The 26,644-nt window shown below is 45.2% G+C and overlaps 1 protein-coding gene across 5 annotated transcripts in view; it reads right to left on the reverse strand.

Moving 5' to 3' along the window:
• Positions 1–26,644, reverse strand: part of LPCAT2 (lysophosphatidylcholine acyltransferase 2) — a 521,286-nt gene that overhangs the window by 210,749 nt on the left and 283,893 nt on the right. For all 5 annotated transcript variants that reach the window (XM_073605020.1, XM_073605019.1, XM_073605022.1 and 2 more), the window contains one exon: positions 18,835–18,889. In XM_073605020.1, coding sequence (XP_073461121.1) covers positions 18,835–18,889 — 55 coding nt within the window. The remainder of the gene's footprint in view (positions 1–18,834; positions 18,890–26,644) is intronic.

Consider the following 26,644-nt stretch of genomic DNA (forward strand, 5'->3'; position numbering starts at 1 on the left):
ACACTTCTACATGAGTGGATTAATTTGCCTTCTCAAATAATTCTAATCTTACAGAGAAATAGCTCAGATTTCACTTTCCTGCACTCCCTCATGTGAGACCGCTAGTTAGTTAACAGAATCTGCTTCATGCTCTAGCTCAGGGGTCTCCAAACTTTTCGTAAAAAGGGCCAATTTACTGTCCTTCAGACTTTAAGGGGGCCGGATTGTGACCAGTGGGGGTAGAACATATCCCAGGCCCAGCATCAATGAGAATAGTGGAAGGAATAGTACTCCATCATTGGCATCAATGGGAAGAATAGTACACTGTCATTGATTCTAATGGGTGGAATAGTGCCCCACCATTGATATTAGTTGGAGGAATAATTCCCCATCATTAGTGTCAGTGGAAGTAACTATTCCCCACTATTGGTGTAAGTGGGAGGGATGGGGCTCAAAGGGCCAGATAAAGGCTAGCAAAGGGCCACATTTGGTCCCCTGGCCACAGTATGGAAACCACTGCTTTAGCCCATCAACTCCTGGGGCTAGTTAGCACACTATGGGGGTTATTTACGAAAGAAAATCCACTTTGCACTACAAGTGCAAACTACAAGTGCAAAGTGCACTTGAAATTGCATTGAAAGTGCACTTGGAAGTGCAGTCACTGTGAATCTGAGGGGTAGATCTGAAATGAGGGGAAGCTCTGCTGATTTTATCATCCAATCATGTGCAAGCTAAAATGCTGTTTTTATTTTCCTTGCATGTCCCCCTCGGATCTACAGTGACTGCACTTTCAAGTGCACTTTCAGTGCAATTTCAAGTGCACTTTGCACTTGTAGTTTGCACTTGTAGTGCAAAGTGGATTTGCCTTTCGTAAATAACCCCCTTTGTGTCCCTCCTTTTAACAGCTCCTCTGGAAAAAGAGTGGTTCGAAGCATAATCCACAAATGATGATAAAACTTGTGCAGATCAAATCCTTTTTTCAAATGTATCATCATGGGTATAAAAAAACAACAGATTAAAATAAGTACAGTAAAACCTTGGTTTGAGAGTAACTTGGTTTGAGAGCGTTTTGCAAGACAAGCAAAATTTTTAAATAAATTTGACTTGATATACAAGCAATGTCTTAAAATATACAAGTAGCGTCATGTCACAACTGAGTATAAAAAAGAGAGGCGCCTCTAAGTCTAGCAATATGGTTAAATTTAACCTCTTCCCGACCAGCCGCCACAGTTATACTTGTCGTAGTCGTAGCTATATGTTGGCTCGCAGGGTCAAGATAGCAGGCACCTGCTGCACGGCGGGGGTGCCGATGCTCATGGCCGACGGTCGTGATGACCGCCAGCTACGAGCGATCATGAGCAGGAGAGACAGAACAGGGACGAGTGTGTGTAAACACATACTTCCCTGTTCTGTTCTGACAGGAGTGACAGATTGTGTGTTTCTGTTAGCTAGGAACCACGATCCATCACTTCCTCAAGTCGGTCCCCTCCCCCTTCAGTTAGAATCACCTCTCAGGGAACACAGTTAACCCCTAGATCGCCCCCTAGTGTTAACCCCTTCACTGCCAGTGACATTTTTACAGTAATCAATGCATTTTTATAGTATTGATCGCTGTATTAAAGCCAATGGTCCCAAAAATGTGTCAAAATTGTCCGATGCATCCACCATAATGTCGCATTCACGATAAAAATTGCAGTTCGCCGCCATTACTAGTAAAAAAAAAAAAATAATAATAAAAATGCTATAAATCTATCCCCTATTTTGAAGACGATATAACTTTTGCACAAACCAATCAATATAAGCTTATTGTGATTTTTTTTTTTTACCAAAAATATGTAGAAGAATACGCTTTTTTATTCAAAAAATAAAAACCGCAGAGGCGATCAAATACCACCAAAAGAATCTAGGAAAGAATCCAGGCCCTTTTTTTTTTTTTTAACTATAGAAATTTTATTAAATGTCATATTGTACAAATATAGCTGGTGTACATTAATATCAATATTTTCATTAGTAAATAATTGAAGCAGGGCTGGGTAAATTAGGTTCCCAACATAGGTAGACAAAAATAAAAAGAATAATCAGAAGTGTTGTAGTCTCTAAATTGAATGTTAGTTCCTGGAGAAACCGGTTGAAGAGAGATGGAAAATACGAAGAGCCCGTCACCCCTATCGGGAACATACTGTTATCGGGCTATCTGTATGCTTTTCCAGGATCTGTAAGTGCGACCCGGCATTTGGTCGCTCCAGGATGGTTACAAACTCTGATCAGAACAATTCTACCAGAACCAAGCGATACTAATTCTAATCTCGTCATTGTTTAGAACAGTGTTTCTCAACTCCAGTCCTCAGGGAGCCCAAACGGGTCATGTTTTCAGGCTTACCATTATTTTGCGCAGGTGATTTGATCAGTTTCCCTGCCTTAGTAATTACCACAGCTGTTTCATCTGAGGGAAATCCTGAAAACATGACCTGTTGGTGCGCCTTGAGGACTGGAGTTGAGAAACTCTGGTTTAGAATGTGGTAGTAGAAATACAATTTGTATATACCTCAATTGATCAACCAAACCAATTAAACATATAACTAAACAAAATAGAAGAAATCATCAGTGTTGATTCCTAATCCTCTGCACCGGTTTTGCTATAACACCAATAGATGCGATCAGTTTCCATTTATCAAGGTCATTAAGGTTATCAACTCTAGAGGTTATTGTGAAGCGCTAGCCAAATATCCCAGAATTTATGATAGATATGTACCCAATCTTCTTTGTATGCCAGCATTCTTTCCATGAGGCTCTGTGAATTAACTCTGTCGATAACATCCTTTATACTTGGAGGAGTAGTAGATTTCCATTTCCCAATATGGATATGCGAGCAGCATATAGTATATGTACCACTACCTTCCTGTGTCTATATGGGAAGGATTCTATCCCCAGGCAGAGTAATGCTAGTTCTGGAGAGGGGGTACATTGGGATTTAGTAGTGTCTAAGGTAAGAGAGAATACGTCTCTCCAAAAGTCTTTTAGAACCTTACAGTACCACAAGACGTGTAAGAGGTTGCCATTATTATGACAGTCCCTCCAGCATAATGGGGATAAGGTGGGATACATAGCGTGTAGGTGTGGGGGTAATGTACCATCTATAGAGGATTTTATGGGAATTGTCCCAATGGTCTACGCACGCTGAGGATGTACAATTGAACTTAATAGCTGTTAGCCATTGTGGCAGTGTAAAGGACCTTTGCCATTCCGCTTCCCATTTATGCATGGTCGGTAGTTTGGACTGTATAGTATGGAAGTTGTAGTATCTATAGCACAGTCATATTCCTTTAGTAGTAGGTTTGTGTTTGTTCATTAGGAATTCCCACATGGTTAGTGGAATTTTTGTGGCCGTAATTGGGTTTTTACCTATTACATTGCTTAATTTGCGCAGTCATAAATGTGTCTAATGCAGTGGGGTTCACTAAGCCTGCTGTATTATAGTGAATGCCCTTTTGTTTCCAAAGATGGGTTGAAAAATTTTTAATGAGGTATGCATAGGTCGTGAGGGGTATATCTAGCGTACGAGACGGTTAGTCCGAAAATGTATTTTTAGTCAGTAGTGACCAGGCCTCGAGTGTTGCTTTTATCGTTGGGTAGTTTGGCGTTATGGGCTTGTGATGGATAGTGGATGCTATTAAAAGTGCTGTCAGGTCATGGCCTGGTTTTATATCTTGCTCAATTTGGGACCATAGGTTGTCCTCTTGGCAGGAGAACCAATACTTCATTTGGTCCAATAAGGAAGCCCGGTAATAGGCATGAGCATTAGGCAGTCGTCCTCCTCCCATTTTCCTGTGTTTATATAGGGTCGTCAATGCTATTCTAGGTTTTTTGTTTTGCCATATAAATTTATTCAGGTGTGAAGCCAAGTCAGAGAAAAATTTTTGTGGAATGGGGATTGGGATAGTTCTGAAGAGGTAGAGCAGCTTGGGGAGAATTTGTATTTAATATGTGGCTATATGTCCAACCCAGGTTAAATGAATTTTGGAAATTTGAGAGAATTCTGTCTGTATTTGTGCCAGAAGGGGAAGGAAGTTGGCAGTGTATAGATTAGATATAGGGAGAGTCAATTGGATACCCAAATAGGTAATAGAAGGCGAGTCCCAAGTACAGGGGAATATGTCTTTAAGTTTGGTTTTCCGTTTCTCAGGTATATTTAGTGGCAGGGCATAGCATTTGGAAGTGTTAACTTTATAGTATGTTATTTTCCCCAAATCATGTAGAAGTTCCGTTGTTCTGATTAGGAAAGTCTCAGGATCGGTCAGTGTAAGGATAATATCGTCAGCGAAAAGCCCTATTTTGTATTCCTTATGTCCTACTTGGAGTCCTTTGATATCAGTAGTAGTTCTAATAATTTCTGCTAAGGGTTCTATGGCCAGGGAGAATACTATAGGGGATAGGGGACATCCTTGACAGGTACCATTTGTAAGGTTGAAGGGTTTAGAAAGCATTCCAGAGGTATATACTCTGGCAGAAGGGTTTGAATAAAGTGACATGATAGCCGAGTGTAAGAAACCGCTTAGGCCAAATTTAGTGAGCGTTTGAGATACTGGGTTTACGGGTGATTTCTGCATATCTAATTAAGTTAATCATTCTCCTGGTACTGTCCGGGTCCTGTCTTCCTTTGACAAATCCTACCTGTTCTAGTCCTATAAGGGTGGGGGTTATGTTCAGTAATCTATTTGCCAGTACTTTGGCATAAATTTTTAGGTCCGAATTTAGTAACGAGATAGGTCTATAATTTTGGGCTAGGGAGGGATCCTTTCCGAGTTTTGGTATAGTCACTATAATAGCTTGTAACATTTCACTGGGGAATGTACCTGTGTGTGCAGCTATGTTAAAAAGGTCTACTAGTCTGGGGGTGAGTGTTGATGACAACGCTTGACAGTATTCGGCTGAAAAGCCATCTGCCCCGGGGATTTATGTTTAGGCAATTTCTTAATCACCTCTTGTACTTCAGCCTCAGTGAAGGGTTTGCTTATTTGCTGTAGTGAGTTTGCATCTATTGAGGGGAGGTCAACTTTTCTTAGGAATTCATTTATTTCTGTCTCTGTGGGTTGGTAGGTGCTCTTGTCTAGTTGAAGATTACATAAAGATTTGTAAAAATCTTTAAAGGTGTTGGCAATATCCTTGGGATTTTGATATGGTTGATTGGTATTGTGGTGTTTAATCATCGAGATATTTGTGTGAGCATGTCATTTCTTTAATTGAGAGGCTAGTAGCCTCCCTGCCCTGTTGTTCTGGGAGTAATATGAAAGTTTGAGTCTTTTAAAGTAGAGGTCATAGCCAGATTTTAATACTCTTTTTAGCTCTTCTCGACAGGAATGTAGTTGTCATAGTAAGGAGTGGTCATTTGTTTATGTTTATTTTCTAGACAAGCGATGCGTTCATGTAGTTGTGAAATAAGCTGCGTTTCTTTTTCTTTTTTTCCTGGTTGCTATTTGAATTAATATACCTCTTGAGAAGGCTTTGTGAGTGCACCAGTAGTTGGGTGAGTTCCTGGGTGCTCATTAATTTCAAAATAGTCTTCAAGTTTTTTATTGACTTCCTTTTGAATTTGGGGTTGGGAGAGGAGGTATGTGTTATTACGCCATAGAGGTGTGAAATTGGTCTTAATGGTATCCACTAACTCAATCGTAATGGGGGCGTGGTCAGACCAGGTGATATTGTGGATATCTGCCCTTGTCACCCTCTGTAAAGTGTATTTGTCGGTGAGGAAAAAAATCAATCCTGGAGTAGCTTTATGGACTGGTGAAAATAAGTATAATCCCGCTCTGTGGTGCGGAGGCAGCGCCAAGGGTTATATAGTTCCTCTTCCAGGCAATACTTACTCAGGGATGGTGTGTGTCTCCGCCCCACAGAGGAGGAGTCTAGTGCATCGTTTAAAATCGTATTAAAATCTCCACAAATCAACAGGTTACCTTTTTTCAAACTTGTAGCTTTCATCAGAGTTTTCCGCATAAATTTCACCAGTTTCTTGTTAGGAGCATACAAGTTAACCAAAGTATAGAGAGTATCATTGATTTCAGCTATTAAGATGATATACCTGCCATGTCTATCTACCTGTTTGTCTAATGATTTAAAAGTAACCGAGTCTTTAATGGCAATTAGGACACCATTATGTTTACCAGAGTCATTTGCTGTAAAGACATGCGGAAACTTGGTATGGGAGCATCCTGGGGGTTTCCGATCCAAGAAGTGTGTTTCTGTACACATAAAATGTCACATTGCTTTTCTAAGGCTAACTTCCATAGAGTTCTGCGTTTACATGGGCTATTGAGACCTCTAGCTTTGATGGACATCAATTTAATGGACATTGTTGTATTCAGTGTTGCTTTGGCAACATCTAGTGGTGCAAGTTGGTATTTGTTGTGAGTTGGGAATTGTTTCCAATGCAGTGGACTGGAATGATCTACATGCTAGGGCAGTAGATTGAAAGTTCCAAGGAGATGGAGGTGTAACCAAAAAAAACTCAAATATCAGAAAAAAAAATACAAAACAGTCAACTTCAACTGGATGGAGTCACAGGGCCCAAGTGTTCAGGGTAAGCATCATGGAGAAGAAGTCCCCATTTGCGCAGCAACTCTAGGCCTTTTTCCAGTGATGAAATGGTATACCATTCGTTATCTCTTTCAAGCATAAGTTTAGCAGGGAAGCCCCACCTGTAGAGTATATTATGGTTCCTCCCAGGCCTTTTTTAAGACAATCTGCTGAGCTAGCCAGAACCAGCTCTTGTGGAAGTCTAATCTACATTTTTACAGCTCTTACTGTGAAGAAGCTTTTCTGCATTTGGAGATTAAATCTCTTTTCCTTCAGACATAAAGAGTGCCTCATTGTCCTCTTTGATTATTATTATTATTTACTTATATAGCGCTGTCAATTTACACAACGCTTTACATATACATTGTGCATTCACATCGGTCCCTACCCTCAAGGAGCTTACAATCTAAGGTCCCTAACTCACATTCATATACTAGGGCCAATTTAGACAAAAGCCAATTAACCTACCAGCATGTCTTTTGGAGTGTGGAAGGAAACCGGAGTACCCGGAGGAAACCCACGCAGGCACAGGGAGAACATGCAAACTCCAGGCAGGTAGTGTTGTGTTGTGTTTGGGATTCGAACCAGCGACCCCTTTTTACTGCCAGGTGAGAGTGCTACCCACTACACCGCTGTGCCTCCCACAGTGATGTGATGACCTTAACCACTTGAGGTCCGGGCCATAGCCGAATGACGGACACAGCGCAGACCTCAATTTTCGGGAGGCTCTCATAGGACATCCTCCCCTGTGCATGCGCTCTGGAGACTCAGATGATCACAGATCCGAGTAAGGGGCCGATCCTGGCCCCTTACCATGTGATCAACTGTCAGCCAATGACAGCTGATCACATGATGTAAACAAAAGCTCTGTAATCGTTTTTTTTATCCTCACGCTGACAGCGAGAGGAGTAAAAAGCCGATCACCGGCTTATGTTAAAGGGACATCGGTCCCGAAAAGGAAGGAGGCACATATGCCTCATCTGTGCCTGCCAGTGTCACCTGCCACCTGCCAGTGCCCACAGTGCCCAGCAGTGCCACCTATCAATGCCCACATGTGCCACCTATCAATGCCCACAAGTGCCACCTATGAATGCCCACAAGTGCCACCTATCAATGCCCACTAGTGGTGCCAATCAGTGCCACCTAGCAGTGCTGCCATGAGTGTAAGCAATCAGTGCCCATTATTGCCACCCATCAGTGCCCATCACTGCCACCCATTAGTGCCCATCACTGCCACCTATCGGTGCCCATCAGTGCCGCCTCATCAGCGTACATCAATAAAGGAGAAAAATTACCTGTTTGCAAAATTTTATAACAAAATATAAAAAAAAAAAAAAAAAAAAAAAAAAATTTTTTTTTTTTTAAACCTTTTTTTTTAAATTTTTTTAACAAAAAATAAAAACCGCAGAGGTGATCAAATACCACCAAAAGAAAGCTCTATTTGTGGGGAAAAATGATAAAAATTTCATTTGAGTGCAGTGTTGTATGACCGCGCAATTGTGATTCAAAGTGCGACAGCGCTAAAAGCTGAAAATTGGTCTGGACAGGAGGGCGGTTTAAGTGCCCAGTAAGCAAGTGGTTAAACTGAATAATTCAACACCAAGCTCACAATATGGAACACTTAAGTATTTATACATGTTGATCATATCCCCCCTCTTTTCAAGAGAGAATAAATTCAGTTCAGCTAATTGTTCATAATAGCCGAGGTCCTCCATGCCTCTCATCAGTTTGATTGCCCTTCTCTACACTTTCTCCTATATTCTAAAACTGAATTACAGAAGAGGTCTTACTAATAATTTGTACAAGGGTAAAATTATGTCTCTTTCTCTGCAGTCAATATCTCTTTTAATAGAAGAAAGGGCTTTGGGAACTGCAGCTTGGCATTGCATGCTATTATTGAGCTTATGATCTACCAGAACACCCAGATCCTTCGCCACCATTAATTTCCCCAGTTGGACTCCCCCTAGTATATATGATGTGTGCACATTTTAGCCCCTAAGTTCATAACTTTACATTTGTCAACATCTAACTTCATTTGAATTAAACAGTGCATCGTGGTCAGCTTGTAAGTTGGATACATCCTGTAAGGACATTATTCCACTGCATAGCTTAGTGTCACCTGCAAAGACTGAAATGGTACTTTTAATACCAGACCCTATATCATTTATAAATGTATTAAAAAGTAAGGGTCCCAACACTGAACCTTGGGGTACACCACTACCTTAGATTATTCAGAGTAAGAATCATTAACCACTTCTTTCTGAATATGGTCTTTTAGCCAGATCTCTATCCATTTACAAACTGATCTTTTTTCAAGCCTGTAGACTTTACCTTACACATTAGCGGTGTGTGGAGAACTGTGTCAAACACTTTTGCAAAATCCAAGTATATTCCGTCCACAGCCACCCCTTTGTCCAAGGTCTTACTTACCTCCTCATAAAAAGAATTCTGATTTTTTTCAGACGCATGCGCGGCAGCTCCTAAGATAGCTGCGAGCATCTAGAGCTCCGCACCACCACGACCCCATAGAAGCCACCGGAGCTTTCAGAGCACTCCCGGGCACTCCACACCGGGACATACGAGCGGGGGAGGCCCCTGGGAACCCACCAATGTCCACGGCGAAGGCACAGAGAAGCCTAACGCTCCAGATGACAGCCGCGGCCAGCCCGCTCAGTTATGCCAAGATGGCGACCGCTCCACGAGCGGTACACACAGAGGAGGAATCAGAGGATTCCATTGCGGACCAGGACTCAATCCCCCTGCCATCACCAGATACCGCTCAGCCTCTCATACACCCGGCCACCTCTCCCTCATCCACTGAATCCCTGCTGGGAAGAAGTACAGGCCTCCCCTCCACCCCCATGCTGGATCCCAACACATATTTGCGAGGGTTCACCCCGACATGGGCTAACGGGTCTATTTACTCCCCCCCGAGCCGGGGCCTGGCTCCCCTGCTCCTTGGGCTGGGGGGCCTGGGTAATAACTGGGCCCGGGGAAGGGATCCTGGTGTTCTTCTATATTCATTGTTAGTTCCTGTTATGGGGCGCTCTGTTTAGTATGCATTATTAATTTCCAATACAAGTTTGATTTTAGGTGGCGGGGCTGTGGTGGACCCAGTGCACCTACAGTCTCCGCTGGCATCTTTGGTGCCCCAGGAGTCATCCCGGAACCCTTTTAGTCAGGGCTTTCCAGTCCTCTCATGTTAAGGGGTAGGAGATGGCGAGTCCATCCCTGCTCCGGGGTGGGTGGGGGTCAGGGGACCCATGGGTACTATGTATTTTTCGTTGTCTTGTGAACATAAGCAGTTTGATATATGATTATACTTGTTTAACCTCACTCTCTTTTTTCATCCCTTTTTTCTCTACTTTGCTCTCTCTCGTACAAGATACTCCAGGCTCCCCAGATGCTTCTGGCCTTCCTTTCCAGGTCCCCAGGCACTCAACTCAACTGTCAATTTGGCATCTCCGTGCGTCTGTTCCTCCAGGTAGAGGTAGGCTACATGTCTCTTTTGCGGGTCCCTCACCTCTGATCTATGGCTATCACAAATCACACTTCCCCTTCACACATAACACTCAGGGACTTAACTCCCCCATCAAACGTTTGAAACTTTTCCAACTGTACCATTCCATGCACGTGGATGTCACTTTACTACAAGAGACCTATTTCCCTGCCTCATATAAACCCATGTTTCTTCACCAGTGATACCCTCAATTTTTTTATAGCCTCAGCAGATAACAAAACGAAGGGGGTGGCTATATGCTTTGCCAAACATATTAATCTCTCACAACCAGAGATCATTGCAGACCCTGCAGCCCACTACCTACTGCTCTCCGGCTCTATTGATGGGGAGACATACACTTTTGTATCATATTACACCCCCAACAAGGGTCAAAAACACTTTTTCGAACCTCTGCTACACAAACTGCAAAAACACTTTAAGGGGCTACTGTTCATTGGCGGGGACTCTAATACCGCCTTTGATTTCTCCCTAGACAAATCGGCAGGTGGGAAACCGAAACCCAAACGTCCCTCTAAACAAAGCATGAAAATTGCTCACATGCTGCACTTTGCAGGGCTGGTAGATATCTGGAGAGAGGTTAATCCCCATATGAAAGACTATACCCACTTCTCAGCTCCCCACAGCTCCTTCACCAGGATAGACCACATCTTTATACACTCCACATCAATCCCGTTGATCAGAGGATCCACAATTATAGATACCCCCTTGTCAGACCACTCAATAGTAACCCTGATTTCGTAAAGATCATCAGGATCTAGAGGACCCCGTCATTGGCGCCTGAATGAGGCCCTCCTGAGTGACCTGATACAATGCACCTTGCTTGAGCAAGCTATTAAAGAGTACTTCCTTATCATTAATAACAATGAGGTCTCCCCGACGACTGTTTTGGCGGCGCACAAGTCGGTCCTCAGGGGGAAACAGGGCAGATATCCAGAAACGCACAGAGGAATTTCATGCTCTAGTGAAGGGACACAAGCACAAACCTACGCCTGAGTCACTGGCGAAACTAGATTCTGCCTGTACCCTTCTCAATTTGATCCTTACGACGGCAACAGAGAAACACCTCAGATGGACCGGGGCTAAATTCTATTCCCAAAAAGACAGGATTGGCTTCAGACTTGCAGTCAAGCTGAGCCCTAAACAACGCACACTAGCCTTCCCCAAAATCCGTTCGGCGTCTGGGGACTTAACACAAAACCCGACAAAAATAATGGACACCTTTCTACAGTTCTACTCTGACCTTTACAAACCTATTCCACCACCCCCCCAACAACTCCAAGGCACTTTTCTTGATAACCTCCCTTTGCCTTCACTATCTAGGGAACACAGGAAACTGCTGGAGAACCCTTTTAATCCCGAGGAGGTTTTGGACACCATCAAGTCCCTTAAATTAGGATCCTCGCCTGGGCCGGATGGTCTCTCCACTGGCTACTACAAAAAATTTGGCCCCTCGCTGGCTCCACACCTGGCTCGGTTCTTCAATTCTCTCAGGGATGGAGCCCCATTAGGAACTGAACTCTTCTTATATCTCAGTCATCCCAAAACCGGGTAAGGACCAGAGTGAAGTCGGTAACTATCGTCCGATCTTGCTTATCAATAATGACATGAAAATAATGACGAAGATTCTCGCTAATAGAGTGGTGAGTTTTATATCTTCTTACATCCACAGAGATCAGGTGGGCTTCATCTCTGGGAGACAGGGGCCGGATCCGGAGAGCAATAGATATTATCTCCTGACTTAAATAACAATGGGATGGGGGCCGCCCCAAAAAGGTTTTTATTTCGATAGATCTTCATAAGGCCTTTGACTCAGTGGATTAGGATTATTTGACCAGAATCCTGGGGAGATGGGGCTTCGGCCCTTACTTCTTGAATATAATACACTCGCTATATTCAACCCGAATATCTGCCCATCAGTACACCTGATGGGCAGATACTCGAACTCCTTCTCCATTGGCAGGGGCACTAGGCAGGGCTGCCCACTTTCTCCCTCTTCACAATAGCCATCAAAACTTTGGCCACAGCAATCCAATCTAGTCCTGACATCAAGGGGGTAATCTGCGGAGACCAAGAACATAAGTGAGCATTGTATACGGACGACCTACTCCTTTTTATCACCTCCCCACTGACATCCACACCTACGGTATACAAAATACTGCAGAAATTTAGCAAGGTCTCCGGTTGGGGGTTAACATGTCTGAATCGCTAGCTTTAAATATTTCAGTCCCCCGGACCTACACAAACAGCTTACTCACAACTTTGCCTTCTCATGGGCTTCTACTGCAATACCATACCTAGGTATCAAACTCACTCCCGACATCAACAATCTCTTCCAAGCGAATTATCCCCCTATGATACATAAATGTAGGGGGGACCTGCAGAGGTGGTCAAATTGTGGTCTTTCCTGGTTGGGCAGAATTTATGTGGTAAAGATGACCCTGCTCCCCTGACTATTATATTTATTTCGCTCTCTCCCGATTCCGGTACAGAAACAATTCCTCAGTAAATTCCAGTCCTCCATAGTGCGCTTTGTTTGGGGTAATAAAGGCTACAGATGCTCCACAGGGATACTACTGAAATCTCAGGGTGGGGTGGGCCTACCAAACCTATGGTGGTACTACCAAGCAGCTCAACTGTCCCAAATATCCACGGTTTTCTCCAGAGGTCCGAAGCCTGATTGGCTCTCCATGGAAAGACAAGCCATTCCCTTAAATACCATAGATTACCTCCTATGGTGCTAAATCCAGACCGGCAATAATGTCGCCCACTCTCTCCCACTCTGTAGCCCTGTGCTGCACACTCTATACACAAATATCACTGATCTCACCCTTGAAGCCATTATCACACATTTTCCATAACACAAGATTTCCCCCTGGCCTGAATAATAAAGCCTTCCACTGGTAGACAGACAAAGGCCTTTATCGAATTGGTCATTTCCTCTCCCTGGCAGGCCCTTTTACTCTAACTTAACTTAAACACTTACGGAAGATACTGGAAATGCCCAATTCTGAACTATACAATTTTTACCAAATATCCCATTTCCTACACTCCATTTGGCTGATTAAAACAGAACCCCCCCCCCCCCCCCAATCACCCCATATGAACACTGGTGCTCAAACACTATGGATTAGAGGGGAGGGATCTCGCTGATTTACTCAGCCCTGGCGAAAAATGAGGACACTCCGACATATGCTCGGGCCAGGGAGGAAGACTACCTCGGACTAGTTTTGAGCATTTCAGCGTTCATTTAAAGGTATTCTCAATATATCCCTTATAGAGGTCAGCCTCAAAGTGCTGACTAGGTGGTATTATGTCCCCTCCAGACTGGCAATGATCTACCCAGGGGCCTCTCCCTTATGCTTTAGGGGATGTGAGTTGGAGGGCATGATGTTCCACATATGGTGGACTTGCCCCCGCATCAGATCCTTCTGGAGGAAAGTATTCCACACCATTAGAGTCATAACAAATGTCACGGTCACTCCTGACCCCAATGTAGCACTGCTCAACCACCCCATAACTGGTTTACTTAAACACCCGCAACCACTGACTTTCTATATATTGCTAGGAGCCAAGGTAACGCTCGCCAGAGCCTGGAAAAATCCCACTGTCTCCTTCCAGGGGTTCAAGAGGAAAGTGTCTTGGGTAATGGCACAAGAAAATATAGTAGCAAAACTACACAATAAAATGGGGAAGTTTAATGCCATATGGGAACCCTGAGCCTCCTACTGTAATATCTCAATATTCCCAGGCATCACACCCAGAGCTACGGGCAATCCTGGACCCCTATGAACCCATCTCTTCTCGCTTTCTTCTCTCCCTCACACGTTTTCTCCTCTTCCCTGTCTGGGACACTCTGTTCCCTTTCTCCTATTGCCCAAAGCAAGGCTTCTTGCAACATCTGAGTTTGAATAAGAGTTATTTCGGGGCAAGCTATCAGAGTAGGGTCCCCCCTGCTGTCTGAAATCCGGGACATCATTAGGCCAGAATGAACCCGAGTACCGGGCAGTGATACACTAGCCACTCTTCCCTGTGGGCCAGTAGCTGGACAGGAGAAGGGTGGGGCTTGGAGCACTGGGAGGAACTGATTACTACCACATAAAGTTCCCAAAGGGGTGGGGTGCCGGGAACTTCCTGGGGTGAACAGCTGACACTTTCGAGAATTTCCCGGATTATCTCTGATTGGTAACTTGTCGCAGCACGACAAGTCGTGGGCCCCGGTCCTTTTAGGTGAATTTGTCGCTCCACGGTACAACCATCTGATTCAGGGTTGCCTGTTAGTCTAGGCCACGCTTCAAATGATAACCACCGATTCTCTCATACTATAAAAATGTTTTTATGTTCAATTAGTTGTTACTGCTTTGATTCTTTGGTTCTAGAACCATTTGGTTCAATGAAAAAATCAGCACTTTTCTGTACTGCACTTACTGTTTTATGTCTCAAAAAATCCAATAAACGTTTTTTTAAAACTTAAAAAAAAAAAAAAAAAAAAAAGAAATCAGATTTGTCTGACAACATAGTTCTTTCATGAATCAGATTTTTGCTTATAATGTGTTTTTCTAGCAAAAACACATCTACAGTACCTGACAGCGAGAATGTGGTTCTCGGCGATAGGGTACTGTACATCTCGTGCTGGCTCGCTCATCGGGAAAGGAAAACTGTGTTTTTTCCTTTCCTGATGAGCGACAAGGCATTGCTGACAGGTGTCTGGTATGAATCATGAGGGGGAACACCGCGCCAAATTTTAAATAAAAAACCGGCATGGGTTCCCCTCCAGGGGCATACCAGGCCCTTAGGTCTGGTATGGATTTTAAGGGGAACCCCCTATGCCGAAAAAACGGCGTGGGGGTCCCCCCAAAATCCATACCAGATCCCTATCCGAGCATGCAGCCCGGTCGGTCAGGAAAGGGGGTGGGGAGCCCCCCCCCCCTGAACCGTACCAGGCCGCATGCCCTCAACATGGGGGGTGGCCGCTTTGGGGCCTCTTCCCGACAACCCTGGCTGTTGATTGCCGGGGTCTGCAGGCGGAGGGCTTATCGGAATCCGGGAGCCCCCTTTAATAAGGGGGCCCCCAGATCCCGGCCCCCCACCCTAAGTGAATGAGTATGGGGTACATCGTACCCCTACCCATTCACCTGGGGGAAAAAGTGTAAATAAAAAAACACACTAGACAGGTTTTTAAAGTAATTTATTAGGCAGCTTCGGGGGCTTCTTCCAACTTCGGGGGTCTTCTTCCGACTTCTCCGCTCTCTCCGGCCTCTTCTCCCGATGTCTGGTTCTTCTCCCACTCTCTGGCCTCTTCTCCCGGTGTCCGATTCTTCTCCCGCTATCCGGTTCTTCTGCCGGGCTTCTCTGCTATCTTCTGCTCTTTTGCCGCTCTTTTACTAGCAGTGGCCTGGTCTTCTCCGTCGTCTTGTTCCCTCTTCTCTTCTTCTGATGTTGACACAACACTCTCTCCCGTTGTAATGCTGTGTGCGAGGTGCGCAACGACTTATATAGGCATGGGGTGTGGTCACTGGGTGATGTCACCCGGTGACCCTGCCCCCTTATGACATCACAGTCCCGGGGCATGATGGGATTGTGACGTCATAAGGGGCGGGGTCACCGGGTGACAATACCCGGTGACCACGCCCCATGCCTATATAAGTCTTTGCGCACCTCGCACACAGCATTACAGCGAGAGAGAGTGTTGTGTCATTATCGGAAGAAGAGAAGAGGGAACAAGACGACGGAGAAGACCAGGCCACCGCTAGCAAAAGAGCGGCAAAAGAGCAGAAGATCGCGGAAGGAGCCCGGGAGAAAAAGCCGTAGAGCGGGAGAAGAACCGGACACCGGGAGAAGAGGCTGGAGAGCGGGAGAAGAACCGGACACCGGGAGAAGAGGCCAGAGAGAGCGGAGAAGTCGGAAGAAGACCCCCGAAGTCGGAAGAAGACCCCTGGAGCTGCCTAATAAATTACTTTAAAAACCTTATGAAAACAAAAAAAATTGCGCTATTTGAAAACATATAATAATAATAATAAAGCAGCTACATACGAATATGACTAAAATTCATGACAAGAATTTTCACCTGTACTTTAAAAATCTGTCTAGTGTGTTTTTTTTATTGACACTTTTTCCCCCAGATGAATGGGTAGGGGTACGATGTATCCCATACTCATTCACATAGGGTGGGGGGCCAGGATCTGGGGGCCCCCTTATTAAAGGGGCTCCCGGATTCCGATAAGTCCTCCGCCCACAGACCCCGACAACCAACGGCGAGGGTTGGCGGGAAGAGGCCCTTGTCCTCATCAACATGGGGACAAGGTGCCTTGGGGTGGGGGGCCGCAGGGCACTCCCCTGCCCCAAAGCACCCACCCCCATGTTGAGGGCATGCGGTCTGGTACAGTTCAGGAGGGGGGGCTTGCTCGTCCCCACCCCCTTTTCCTGAACAGCCTGGCTGCGTGCTCTGATAAGGGTCTGGTATGGATTTTGGGGGGACCCCCACCCCGTTTTTTCGGCGTAGGGGGTTCCCCTTAAAATTCATACCAGACTTAAGGGCCTGGTATGCCCCTGGAGGGGAATCCATGCCAGTTTTTTATTTAAAATTTGGCGCGGCATTCCCCCTCATGATTCATACCAGACACCTGACAGCAATGCTTGTCGCTCATCAGGAAAGGAAAAAACACAGTTTTCCTTTCCCGATGAGCGAGCCAGCTCGGCGCTGGCTCCCGCGACGGGGCTCGCAGGTGTCAAATCTCGCCGATAACAGCGGTGAGATTGATACAATATCGCGGTCACCTACTGTATGTGGTCTTTTATTAAACTCTCCAGTATCTTCCGAACTATAGAAGTTAAAGGAGTTGTAAGGGCAGAAGGTTTTTTTATCTTAATACATTCTATGCATTAAGGTAAAAAGCCTTCTGTGGGTAGCAGCCGCCCCGGCACCCCCTAATTACTTACCTGAGCCTCATCTCTCTCCAGCGATGTCCACGAGTGTCTTTGCCATCCAGGACTCTCCTCCTGATTGGCTGAGACACAGCAGCAGCACCATTGCCTCCCACGGCTGTCATTAAAAGTCAGTTGGCCAATCAGAAGAGAGAGGGGGTGGGGCCAGGCCAGGGCTTCATGTCTGAATGGACACACGGAGCTGTGACCCGCTTGGGTGCCCCCATAGCAAGCTGCTCGCTGTGGGGGCACTGAACAAAAGGGAAGGGCCAGGAGCACAGAAGAGGGACCCGAGGAGAGGAGGATCCGGGCTGCAAAACCAACTGCACAGAGGAGGTAAGTATAAAATGTTTGTTATTCGAAAAAAAAAAAAACACAAGACTTTACAATCACTTTAAAGTAACAGGTCTATAATTACTTAGTAAAGACTTTGATCCCTTTTTAACCGCTTGCCGACCAGTGCATGACGATGTACGTCGGCACAATGGCACAGCTGCACAAATGGGCGTACAGGTATGTCCCCTTTAAGAAGTGGCATTTTGGGGTGCATGGGCACCGCGTGCTCTATGATCATGCCCACGAGACCCGCGGACTTGATGTCCAACGGAGTTCCGCGATCGTGGCACAGAGCGGCAGAAAAGGGAGATGCCTATGTAAACAAAACATTTCCCCGTTCTGCCTAGTGACATGACAGAGATCTACTGCTCCATGTCATCGGGAGCAGTGATCGCTGTCATGTCCTAGGTAGCCCACCCCCCCAGTTATAATCACTCTCTAGGACACACTTAACCCCTTGATCGCCCCCTAGTGTTTAACCCCCTCCCTGCTAGTGTCATTTATACAGTAATCAGTGCATTTTTATAGCACTGATCGTTGTATAAATGACAATGGTCCCAAAATAGCGTCAACAGTGTCCGATGTGTCCGCCATAATGTCGCAGTCAGAATAAAAATGGCAGATCGCCAGCATTACTAACAAAAAAAAATTAATAAGAAAAATGCCATAAATCTATCCCCTATTTTGTAGACATTATAAATTTTGCGCAAACCAATCAATATATGCTTATTGCAATTTTTTTTTACCAAAAATATGTAGAAGAATACATATCGACCTAAACTGAGGAAAAAATTTGTTTTTTTATATATATTTTTTGGGGATATTTATTATAGCAAAAAGTAAAAAATATTGCTTTTTTTTCAAAATTGTCGCTCTTTTTTTGTTTATAGCGCAAAAAATAAAACCTGCAGAGGTGATCAAATACCACCAAAATAAACCTCTATTTGTGGGAAAAAAGGGATGTCAATTTTGTTTGGGTGAAACGTCGCACGACCGCGCAATTGTCAGTTAAAGCGACGCAGTGCCTATATTGCAAAAAGTGCTCTGGTCAGGAAGGGGGTAAATATAGACACCACATTGGCCTTGCGCCAATCCATTGGTACTATGCCAGTCATTAAAAAGTCCCTCTAAATTATAAACAGTGGCTTTGAAATGGCAGGTATTTCCCTAGATATTTTTTAATGTTAATAGGGCAGATTAGTTCACCTTTGTAGGTGTAGTTTTCAGATTTTTTTTAAACTATGCGTCAATGATGATTTGTTTTTTAACCAACAGCTTTGCTTATTTTCAGTTTGTCAACTATAATGCAATCTAAATTTTAGGTTAGCTTGTAACAAAGTGGCTGGTTTAAAATAATGTAGTCACTAAAAGTGGTTGTCTTTATGTGCTAGTTTTGTTTTTGGTTTTAATGGTAAAAAAAATATAGTGCGCACTCTGAAACAATCTGTTAACAAATATACTTACTGCCCTGAATAATTGTAATCTGTAAAAATATTGTGTCTTACCTCCACTTCAACATTGGTGCAGAACTGACATACAGTCATAAGCAAGAGTTTTGCACTAAAATGAAAGAAAAAGAGAATGTAATACAAAACATTTCCGTATTTTATGTACGTATAATTTAAATGGTCAGTGTTGTCAAAAGCAAATTTTAGTTGGCAGACGCAGGAATTTTTCCTCAACTGTTTTTACAGATCTGAAGCTATGAATCTAGCAAATTGCTGAACCGGACATGTCAGTTTCTTTTCTAGTTTTCATCCTAACTTTCTGGGTAATCTACAGAAATAGATCTCTTTTGATCATTATAGAGAATCCACTAGAGGATAGGTGACATAGAAATGCCACACAGAGTTGTAAGGGCAACTGATTGGTACTCACTATTCTAAAGCTTCTCTCTTAAGTCTTGCTCCCGTTGTACAGGCTCCTCTCCTGTACTGCAATTGGTTACTATGATTTCACTGCATACTGTGAGCTTCACACAGTGTGCATTAGAAGCTGCAGCATGAGAGAGAGATCCCAGCTCAATTCCAGGCCAGAGAAAGGCCATAATTATACGACCAAGCCTGACAATCTGTGGCTTTCCCATTTCATTTATTGAATTTTGGTACTTTCAACTATAGAGGCTCAGAATCACATGCGGGCATTACTTAGGGCAGTCCGCATGCAGTCTGCCTAGGAACACTTACATCTCCAGAAGTACACTTGTTCATGAAGGCATTGTTATATTTCATAACTGCTGCCAAGAGCCAGCCCAATCAATGCATCAAGGCCAATGGTCCTTGAGAGGAGTATTGAGGCAGGTGCTGTGATGTTTTCAGTGAAGCTATAATCAGCACCCTGTTAGTCCTCCCACCCAGCCATGAGCTCCCTGCATTACATAAACTCAGAGATGTATATACAGTATAATTAAAATGGATATGTTTTTAAAAAAATATATCAATATTAGATTGATGAAGGTGTAAGGGAGGAACTAGCAAAGGAATAATATAAGCAGATAGAACTTTAGCTTTAACTTCTTGCGGACTGCCCACTGCACATTTACTGTGGCAGGCAGCCCAGCTGCGTGAAACAACGTACCTGTACGTTGTTTCTGCCTTGGGGTTTGGAGCACACGCCGCTGGCGACCTGCTCCCGCTGTAGTTGGACACAGTGGGAGCCAATAAGCGGGTCTGGTGCCCGCGATGGCCACTGGGATCCGCCGATCATTCACTGGAGAGGCAGAACGGTGGTCTCCCTATGTGTTAGATGTAAACAAGGCAGACCACCGTTCTGTCAGAGAGGAAGAGAGAGATCTTGTGTACCTGCTAATCAGGAATACGGATTTCTCTCTATCTCCAGTTAAACCATCCCCTACACAGTTAGAAATCACTCCCTAGGAGCACACTTTTGCGCAAACCAATCAATTTACGCTTACTGGGCCTTTTTTATCAAAAATAAGTAGCAGAATACATATTGGCCTAAATTGATGAAGAAATTCAATTTTTAAAAAATTTTAATTGGATGTGTTATATAGCAGAAAGTAAAAAATATTGTTTTTTTTTCAAACTTGTCGGTCTTTTTTTTGTTGATAGCTCAAAAACTAAAAACCACAGAGGTGATCAAATATCACCAAAAGAAAGCTCTATTTGTGGGTAAAAAGGACACAAATTTTGTTTGGGTACAGCGCTGCACGACTGCGCAATTGTCAGTTAAAGCAATGCAGTGCCATATCGCAAAAAAATGGCCTGGTGATGAAAGGGGTGAAACCTTCTGGGGTGAAGTGGTTAAAGATGCTGTTTGGAATGGGCATGGCTTGGGTTAATGGAATGGTGAGACGTGCTGTACAGTGAATTCCAGTCCCTCCACTCTATACAGTGGTTTTGTGACAGAACTGGATGCTCTCAGCAGCGGCATAAGAAGGAGAAGAACAATGGTGGGAGACAAGCTGCGTGGGTTATAGATTGCTTCTTCACCTGCTCCTCCACCGCTGCTAAGAACAATCAGCTCTCCAAGATGGTGCAGGCTGCTCCTCCTGCTTCACAGGTAGAGAGTAGGGATGGGCCGAACACACCCCGGTTCGGTTCACATCCAGAACATACGAACAGACCGAAAGTTCGCGCGAACATTCGAACACCGTTAAAGTCTATGGGACTCGAATGTGAGAAATCAAAAGTGTGAATTTTAAAGGCTAATATGCAAGTTATTGTCCTAAAAAGGGTTTGGGGACCCGGGTCCTGCCCCAGGGGACATGTATCAATGAAAAAGTTTTAAAAACGGACTTTTTTCTGGGAGCAGTGATTTTAATGATGCTTAAAGTGAAAAAATAAATGTGAAATATTCCTTTAAATATCGTACCTGGGGGTGTCTATAGTGTGCCTGCAAAGTGGCACGTGTTTCCCGTGCTTACAACAGTCCCTGCACAAAATGACATTTTTAAAGGAATAAAAGTCATTTAACACTGCTTGTGGCTTTAATGTAATGTCGGGTCCCGGCAATATGGATGAAAATCAGTGAGACAAACAGCATGGGTCAGTGGTGTATTTAGGTTTCGTGCTGCCCTAGGCCTGACTAAACTCACACACCCCTAATTTAAATATGACCCACCCCTTCTTGTCAAGGTCACGCCACTTTCTGTTTATGACCCGCCCTGTCATCTGTAAACTACACCCCTTCCTTTTTAGGCTCCACCTTTTCGTCTCACCAGTGCCCATTAACGCAGCCTCACCAGTGCCTATAAATGCAGCTTCCCCAGTGCTCATCAATGCAGACTCATCAGTGCCAATCAATGCAGCCTCACCAGTGCCTATCAATGCAGACTCATCAGTGCCCATCAATGCAGCCTCACCAGTGCCCATCAATGCAGCCTCATCAGTGCCCATCAATGCAGCCTCACCAGTGCCCATCAATGCAGACTCATCAGTGCCCATCAATGCAGCCTCACCAGTGCCCATCAATGCAGCCTCAGCAGTGCCCATCAATGCAGCCTCACCAGTGCCCATCAGTGCAGTCTCGCCAGTGCCCATTAATGCAGCTTCACCAGTGCAGTCTCGCCAGTGCCCATCAATGCAGCCTCACCAGTGCCCGACAATGCAGCCTCACCATTGCCTATCAATGCAGCCTCATCAGTGCCCATCAATACAGCCTCATTAGTGCAGCTTATCAGTGGCCATCAGTGCAGCATATCAGTGCTGCCTTATCAGTGGAGCTTAAGGCTTTCACACTGAGGCGCTTTACAGGCGCTACAGTGCTAAAAATAGTGCCTGCATAGCGCCTGTGAAGAGCCTCTCCTGTCTCTCCAGTGTGAAAGCTCGAGGGCTTTCACATTGGAGTGGTGCGCTTGCAGGACGGTAAAAATAGTCCTGCAAGCCGTATCTTTGCAGCGCTGTAGGAGCGGTGTATACATCGCACCTAAAGCGCACCTGCCCATTGAAAACAGTGGGGCAGCGCCGCCAAACCGCCGCTGCAGCAGGGCTATGCAGGCAGTTTCAACCCTTTTTGGGCCGCTAGCGAGGGTTAAAACCGCCCCACTAGCGGCCGAATAGCACCGCTAAAAAGACGGTAAAGCAGCGCTAAAAATAGCGCCCGTTTACCGCCGACGCCCGCCCACCCCAGTGTGAAAGTAGCTTAAGAGTGCCGCCTAATCAGTGGCAATCAGTGCAGCCTCAACCTCTTTAATGAGTTTGCATTGATTTCAGCATGCAAGGAACACTTTGCACATGCTGAAATCAATGCAAACACATTAAACAGACCACATTCAGTGAAAGTTTATTAATATACAGATCATGCTATTGCAATGAAGTGATCCATGCTACAAACTCATTAAACAGTCCATCTTCATTGAAAGTTCATGTACTGCAAACTTTGCAGTACATGAACCTTCACTAAAGGTGGACTCTTTAATGAGTTTGTAGCATGGATCACTTTTATTGCAATAGCATGATCTGTATATTCATTTCCATATTAAGCACAGATTGGCTGCTTGGCACAGGAACATTAGAAAAGCAAGAGTAATTTATTCAATTGTACCTGCTGCCCTGGCCAGGGGGTTCCCCTCGTGCTTCTCTCTCTCCTCCTCCTCCTGTCATCAGACAGACACCGCCCCAGTAGACGGTGCAGTTGCAAAAGCCGCACAGAGGAGGGTAGGCAGAGCTTTAGGCTCCACCTCCGCCAGTCCGATTACATGCAGACAGTCACCAGCCGCTCCGCCTCCCCCTGCCCCCTGCCAAGCACGCTGTCGCCGCCGATACACCATACTATCGTACCGCTGCAGCAAGTCGGCCACCGGGAGCTGCATGTATGCGGGAGACGGCCGCGGGAGCCAGGACTCCACGAGGCAGGTCAGGGGGGCTTTTTCGCCGCTCCCCCACAAAGTGCCGCCCTAGGCCTGGGCCTTGTCGGCCTAGGCCTAAATACAGCACTGGCATGGGTACCCCCCCAGTCCATTACCAGGGCCTTTGGATCTTGTATGGATATTAAGGGGAACCCCGCACCCAAATTAAAAAAAGAAAAGGTGTTGGGCCCCCAGGCTCTATATACTCTGAACAGCAGTATACAGGCTGTGTAAACAGGACAGGAACTGTAGGTTTGTTCTTATGTAGAATCTGTTTATAATTTGGAACAGGTACAATTTGTAAGTGTGGCTCCAGCCAAAAAATCTATTTTAAAGCTTTTTGGAAAACATAGGGAAAGGTTATCACCCCGGTAACATTTGTTTTGCTGTCTGTGCCCCTGTTCAGAAGATTTCACCTCACTTTCTGTCCCAATGACAATTGGATTTAGAAAATTTGGGGTTTTTAAGAGAAACAAGAATTGGTGATAAATCAGTGGAGGAGACACCTTTTTCCCATATTAACTCTTACAGGAGAGAATTTCCCTTCCTAGGGGTAGATTTCCTCTCACTTACTGTTGTCTCCCTCCGTTTGTAAGTAGGAGTCGTTTGTAAGTAGGAGTCGTTTGTAAGTCAGATGTTTGAAAGTAGGGGCCTGCCCTATATACTCTGCAGAAATTTTGGGCCTTAGGTGTTGGTGGTACCAGAACACTGTAAGCCCTCACAGTTACTCTTGGTGGGCGCTGAAATGGGCTCTGCTGTGAAATATTATATCAAGAATTGTAATTACATGCCCCTGTGGAACAGGGTCAGAAAAATTGGGCCTTTGGTGGTGGTGTGGTGGTGTTGCCACAACACTGTAAGCCCTCACAGTTACTCTTGGTGGGCGCTGGAACGGGCCCTGCTGTGAAATATTATATCAAGAATTGTAATTACATGCCCCTGTGGAACAGGGTCAGAAAAATTGGGCCTTTGGTGGTGTTGCCACTACATTGTAAGCCCTCACAGTTACTCTAGGTGGGCGCTGGAACGGGCCCTGCTGTGAAATATTATATCAAGAATTGTAATTACATGCCCCTGTTGAACAGGGTCAAAAAAATTGGGCTTTAGGCACTGGTGCCACAACACTGTAATCCCTCACAGATTCTGTTGTTGAGTGCAGGAACGAGCCCTGCTGCGAAATATTACATTTAAAAATTGTAATTTTGTGCCCCTGTTAAACAGGGGCAGAAAAGTTGGGCTTTAGGCACTGGTGCCACAACACTGCAACACCTCACAGATACTCTAGTTGAGAGCAGGAACGAGCCCTGCTGCAAAATTTTACAGCAAAAATTGTAATTACACATCCCTGTTAAACAGGAGCAGGAAAATTGGGCTTTAGGCACTGGTGGCTGGTGCCCAGAACCAAAAATGTTCTTAGAAGCTATCAACATGACCATTGAGGAGGAATAGGATAGTCACTCAGCATAACAGGATAGTCAGTCAGCATCAGCATAGGCAGTCTTCAAGGGATCTCACATTCATAAAAAAATTATTCAGTTACATCAGCATCAGGTGCTTGGTAGCTGGTGATTCAAGACTGATTAATTTTTATGAAGGTGAGCCGATCAACCGAGTCGGTGGACAGGCGCACTCTGTGATCGGTTACAAAGCCTCCAGCGGCACTGAATGTGCGTTCCGAAAGAACGCTGGATGCAGGACAGGCCAGTAGCTCAATTGCAAACTGTGCAAGCTCTGGCCAGTGATCCATCCTCAAGACCCAGTAACCCAGTGGATTTTCAGTTGGAAAGGTCTCCAAGTCTGATCTTGCACCTAGGTATTCCTGCATCATGTACAACAGACACTGGCGATGGTTGCTGGAACCGATCATACCTTGGGGCTGCAGACTAAAAAATTGTCTGAACGCATCGGTCAGATGGCCACCTTCTCCACCGCTCCTTCTGGGACTGACCGAAGCCTCAGCAACACGTTGTCCAGGACCAAGAATTTGTACCCTCCCAGGCTCTGAAAACGCGTTGCACAAACCTTTCTGCGAGGCCTCCCAAAGATGTTTTATCCTCTGCGACGGCTGGATAAGTTCAGCAACCTTACCCTTGTAACGTGGATCAAAAAGAGTTGCCAGCCAGTAGTGATCCCTCTCCTTGATCACACAAATCCGAGGGTCCTTTTGCAGGCTTTGCAGGATCAGGGAGGCCATGCAGCGTAGGTTTGCTGAGGCATTCGATCCGGAGTCCTCTGGGTCACTAATGAAGACCCGATCCGCAGCCACCTCCTCCCAGCCACGTACAAGTCCATGGGTTTTTGGGGACTGTAAACGATCCCTTGAAGACTGCTGCTGATGCTGAGTGCTAGGCTCCACCTCCATGCTGACACAATCCCCATCCTCCTCCTCCTCTTCCTGTGAGATTGGCAGGCCGGCAGGAATACTGTCTGGATAAAGGGGGCCTTGAGAGGTAAGAAAGTCCTCCTCTTCCTCCCTCTGTTCTGCCTCAAGTGCCCTGTCCATTATTCCACGCAGCGTGTGCTCCAACAGGTAGACAAGAGGGACAGTATCACTGATGCATGCACTGTCACTGCTCACCATCCTCGTGGCCTCCTCAAATGGTGACAGGACAGTACATGCATCCTTGATCATGAGTAGGGATGAGCTTCGAGTTTGAGTCGAACTCATGTTCGACTTGAACATCAGCTGTTCGCAAGTTCGCCGAACAGCGAACAATTTGGGGTGTTCGCGGCAAATTCGAAAGTGCTCATTTTAAAGGCTTATATTCATGGTATTGTCATAAAAAGTGTTTGGGGACCTGGGTCCTGCCCCAGGGGACATGGATCAATGCAAAAAAAGTTTTAAAAACGTCAGTTTTTTCGGGAGCAGTGATTTTAATAATGCTTAAAGTGAAACAATAAAAGTGTAATATCCCTTTAAATTTCGTACCTGGGGGGTGTCTATAGTATGCCTGTAAAGGGGCGCATGTTTCCCATGTTTAGAACTGTCTGACAGCAAAATGACATTTCAAAGGAAAAAAAGTCATTTCAACTACTTGCGGCTATAAATGAAGTGACAATACACATAAAAGTTCATTGATAAAAACGGCATGAGAATTCCCCACAGGGGAACCCCGAACCAAAATTAAAAAAAAAAAATGACGTGGGGGGTCCCCCTAAATTCCATACCAGGCCCTTCAGGTCTGGTATGGATATTAAGGGGAACCCCGTGCAAAAACAAAAAAAGACGTGGGGTCCCCCTCAAAATCTATACCAGACCCTTATCCGAGCACGCAACTTGGCAGGCCGCAGGAAAAGAGGGGGGATGAGAGAGCGCCCCCCTTAAACCGTACCAGGCCACATGCCCTCAACCTCCATGCCATCATGGATGCGGAGCGGCCCGGAGAAGAAGGGAAGAAGACGCCAACGCCGCGGAGGAGATGCTGGACGAGAACACCGGAGGAAGAACCAGAAGAACCAGAAGAAGAAGATGGAGGAAGAAACCGAAGGAAGATAGAAGATAGAAG

This window comes from Aquarana catesbeiana, linkage group LG11 (assembly GCF_042186555.1).
Source record: "Aquarana catesbeiana isolate 2022-GZ linkage group LG11, ASM4218655v1, whole genome shotgun sequence".
In the NCBI taxonomy this organism is placed as follows: Eukaryota; Metazoa; Chordata; class Amphibia; order Anura; family Ranidae; genus Aquarana; species Aquarana catesbeiana.